The sequence below is a fragment of the Trichechus manatus genome, unplaced genomic scaffold (assembly GCF_000243295.1).
Source record: "Trichechus manatus latirostris isolate Lorelei unplaced genomic scaffold, TriManLat1.0 scaffold00282, whole genome shotgun sequence".
In the NCBI taxonomy this organism is placed as follows: Eukaryota; Metazoa; Chordata; class Mammalia; order Sirenia; family Trichechidae; genus Trichechus; species Trichechus manatus.
In genome coordinates this window covers 1718557-1723228 of record NW_004444218.1, presented here as the reverse complement: position 1 = coordinate 1723228, position 4672 = coordinate 1718557, and the positions used below count along the sequence as shown (strand labels likewise).

General features: G+C 50.8%; 1 protein-coding gene across 1 annotated transcript in view; it reads right to left on the bottom strand.

Annotated features, from left to right (window-relative positions):
• Positions 1–1458, bottom strand: part of GSC2 (goosecoid homeobox 2) — a 3154-nt gene extending 1696 nt beyond the window's left edge. The window contains exon 1 of the mRNA XM_012559609.1: positions 1422–1458. Within this exon, the coding sequence (XP_012415063.1) occupies positions 1422–1458 (37 nt within the window). The remainder of the gene's footprint in view (positions 1–1421) is intronic.
• Positions 1459–4672: the final 3214 nt, after the last annotated feature.

Below are 4672 nucleotides of genomic sequence, written 5' to 3'. Positions count from 1 at the left end.
GTCCAGCCCCCGGGTCAGCCTCCTCCCGTAGCCACAACAGCCAGGCCTAGCTCCTTGTCCCGTTCTGGGCCCTACCGAGGCTGGGGAGCAAGTCTGGAGAAACTCACCCAGCTGCGCAGATTCCTGGCCCCTAAACTCCTAGTCTCCAGCCTCAGAGAGGGCCCGACGGCATCCAATAACCCTGCAGTCCGACCACCGGTTGGCCCCAAATCTCCCACCCGCCACCCCGGAATGAAATGGAAGCTTGGCGGGAAGCTGCGTCTGCTCATCCTCAAATCCACAACTCTATAGCCCCTGCGTCCAGTTCTCTGCCCTCTCTACTGGTACAGGGAAGCCTTCAAGGTCTCATCTGCTTTCCTACATGTCCCAGGATACTTCCCCCAAAACATTAAACCCCCTTTCCTTCACCCCACGCTACTCCATCCTTGACCCCACGGAGCAGTCCCACGTCACCACCCCCACCAGCCAGTTTCTCAGGCCTTGTCTCCAGCCGGGTCTACACCCCTTAGTCTTCCACCCAGGCCAGTCGGGCTCTGTCCATACCATCTCCAGAGTTCATTCTGCCCAACCTTGCTGATGACCTCGACTTTGTCAAATTCTGTGAAGACAGTTTCATCCTCAATTTAGAAGTTTGGAGGGCTTACTGGGGACTTCTGGTTAATACCTTCCTTTCTTGATGTCTGAAAATATACTGTGTGGCTTACAGATAGATGCAACAGACTACTTGGCTTATACCCCAGCTGTCACTTCCTGGCTGTGTAGGTGTCACCCCTCTGTGCCTCATTTTCCCGATTTACAAATGAGTTGCTCTCAGGGTCAACCTGTGAGGCGTTTACAACCCTGTTGTTGGGGGAGGGGGCTCAGTGCATGTTAGCTGACTAGGGCAACACAGTCACATTCCCACATTTCCCACCTTGCTGGCTCTTTTGCTGCCTCTACTCCGGCATCAGTGAGAACACTTTGGGTTGCAAGTGACAGAACCTGCTGACTCAACTCCTGTCACAAGAGGTCTCAGTGTAGGGTTGCCTGGGCCTTGTGAATCTGGCGGCTTGGTGATGGAGCCGACCCTCTCTGTGAATGGCTCTGCCCCTCCCAGCTTGCCTCCTGGTTGCAGGATTGCTGCTGTGGCCCCAGACCTCCCACCTCTTCCCATGTATCCCTGTGGATGCCCATGGAAACCTCTCCCAGCAGACCGCCCTCATAGAACCACATCACGCACACACACCTAAACCATCTGCAATGCCCATGAATACAATGCTCACCATTAGATCAGGGAGACAGATAGGGTCAACTAACTATCCACACAAGTCAGAGTTCTGCTAGGAAAGGGGCAGCAGTCAGTGTCAGGAGGGCCACCGTGATGTCTGCTGTGCCCTCCTCCTCCCAGCCCTGGTCAATCCTTCATCTCTCCCCATTCTCACCTTTGGTGATCTCCTCCAGCCTTGGAGCTTCAGACATCGTCTCTGTGACAATCACTTCCAAATTTATACCTCCATGCTGACCTCTCCCTCTGCTCCAGGCTTGTATTTCCTGAAGCTAGCCCCATTTTCCATTTGGATGACCAATAAACATCTCCTGGTCACTATGTCAGGAATGAACTCAAGATTGTCTTCTCAAAATCTATTCCTTGCCTAGTGTCATGGATTTAATTGTGTCCCCCGAAAATACGTGTCAACTTGGCTAGGCCATAATTCCCAAGATTGTGTTTGTCCACCATTGTGTCATCAGATGTGATTTTCCTGTGTGTTGTAAATCCTACCTCTATGATGTTAATGAGGTGAGATTAGTGGCAGTTATGTTAATGAGGCAGGATTCAATCTACAAGTTTAGATTGTGTCTTAAATCAATCTCTTTTGAGATATAAAAGAGAGAAGAGAGCAGAGAGACAGGGAGACCTCATACCACCAAGAAAGCAGTACCAGGAGCAGAGCATGTCCTTTGGACTCAGGGTTCCTGCGCAGAGAAGCTCCTAGACCAAGGGAAGATTGATGACGAGGACCTTCCTCCAGAGCTGACAGAGAGAGAAAGTCTTCCCCTGAAGCTGGCTCCCTGAAGCTGGATTTACAGCCTACTATTTTGTGAGACAATAAACTTCTGTTTGTTAAAGCCATCCATTTGTGGTGTTTCTGTGATAGCACCAGTAGATAACTAAGACACCTAGTGTTCCCCACCTTGGTAAATGGACAACCTACCCACCTGTCTACCTCAGTAAATACACCATCTCTCCACCTGTCCACCTCTGCATATACCCCACTCTTCACCATTCCACCCTGGTAAATAGTCTCCCACGGTGGTTCTCAAACACATCAGCAGATTCTGTGACACTCCTCCCTTCAAGAGGTGGAGTCTAATTTCCTTCTCCTTGAACATGGGCTGCCGTAATGACTTGCTTCTAACCAACAGAATGTAACAGAAGTGGCACAGAGTGATTCTAGAGCCTGGTCATACACCATACACATGGGCGATACAGCTCGCCTCTCTCAGGATGCTTGCCTTTGGAATCCGGCCACCGTGCTGTGAGGAAGCACAAGCAACCACAAGGAGGGGACATGCGTAGGTGTTCCAACGACCAGTTCCAGCTGAAGGACTAGCCAACAACCACATCTTGCACCTTCAAGTGAGTGAGGATGACTTTGCGATGACTCTAGTCCAGCCACTATCTAACTGCAAAATGAGAGTCATCTAGCTGTGCCCAGTCAACCTCCCAACTATGAAGGGTAATAATAATAGATGTGAATGTTTCAAGTGAAGTGCTGCCACTACAAAACTTAAACCCTGTGGTGCTGGCTTTGGAACTGGGAAGTGAGTAGAGCTAGAAGGGCCTTGCTGAGGCTGACAGTGAGGACTCAGAGGAAAGTGGGGACAATTTTATTGAAAGATGGAGGAAAGGAGACCGTTGTTATGTAGTGGTGGAAAGTTTAGCAACACTGTCACTGTGGTGGAGTGGGAAATGGAAAATGTATCTAATGAATGAGATGATCTAGGTGAGATTTCTAGGCAGAATGTTGAAGGTGCTGCCTGGCTTCTAGCTGCCTACAATAAAATGAGAGGAGAGAACTGTGCTAAAGAATGAGCTGTTAGAAAGAAGCCAGCTTATAAAGTTACACTTACACTTGTGTTATGAACCAGGGTATGTACCCCAGAGAAATGAAGACTCATGTTCACACAAAAAGCTGTACAAAATGTTTAGAGCAGCTCTATTCATAATCGCCAGAGCTTGAAAACAGCCCAAATGTCCATAAATACAAATACATAAACAGTGGTACATTGTACCATGGAATACTATCACAATGAACAGGAAGGAACTATAGAGGAGCTGAGTGGTGGTGAGATGAGACACACAACATGGATCTCAGAGACGTTCTACTGAGTGAAAGAAGCCAAGCTCTTTCCCACACTGCAGAATCCCATTTACATGGCATTCCGGAAAAGGCAAAACTGTAGCGATGGAAAACAGATCAGTGGGTGCCAGGGGCTGGGGGTTGGGAAGGGGCAGCAGGAAGGACTGCTCTGAGGTGGAAATGCTCTGTATCCTGACTGTAATGGTGGTTACACGAATCTATACATGTGTGAAAACTTACAGAAATGTACACCAAAAATAGTCAGTTTTGTCGTTGTTTTCATTAGTTGCTGTCGAGTCGATTCTGACTCACTGTGACCCCATGCATTACGGAGTAGAACTGCTCCATAAGGTGTTCTTGGCTGTAATCTTAATGGAAGCAGATCCCTGAGCCTTTTCTTCAGCCTGGCCCACAAGTCTGCTCCGTCAGCAGTGGAGTTTCTATTGTCCCACACAGCCTTCCAGACCGGATTGCAGGGGAGAGTAGAGACTCACTCTGGATGGGAAGGACAGGTGGAGATCACCAGGCCTGGAGAGGCCCACCATCCACCTCAGTAAGTCACACCCACCCACCCCTTTTATTCTCCCTCCCTGGGATTGAACTGAGACAGGGATTCTTACTTCTGGGCTTCCTGAGGGATGCTCTGTGGGGGAGGGGAGCATGCTGATGGGGCTTCAGGCTCCCCTCTAGCCCATTGGCGTCTGGGCCCCCTTGGGGCAAGGGTCCGTCAGTGCTGAGGTCAGCCAGGCTGATGTAGAGCCTCCCCACCGAGGTGGCTCCATCAGGCCGACAAAGGGGTCAGCTGCCAGTCATCAGCATACACCTATGGGCACCCACCAGGAAAGGGGCTCTCAGTGGGCCAGCAGCATGGGCCCTGCCCACCCACCGTGCTCAGCTCCACTGGCTCCTCACGCTGGTCACTCCATCCAGACCAGTTTCTCAGACAGTTTCGGGGAAAATGCACACGTGGAAGGTTAGAAGATGCACTGCAGCCCTGCTGCTCTTCCTCCTTCTCCATGCTCTCCCCTCCCCCACTAGCTCTCCAGAGGGTCTAGGAGGCTCCCCTGATGGGCTGGCCCAGATGCTCAACCCTGAGGGCTCTGGGCCACTTATCAGGCTGTGGTGGCTGTACTTAATTTCCCATTTTCAGTGAAAATTGTGCCAAGGAACACAAGATATCACACACTTTCCTCCCTGCCCCCAATGTATTGCAGCATCCCTAGCCCTCAGGAGGCTGCGGGTCAGGTAGCCCTGCCAGGGCAGGCACTCCTCTGCTTGCTGGCATGAGCAGCCGAGTGCCCAGAGTGCCCAGATGTTATGGATTGAATTGT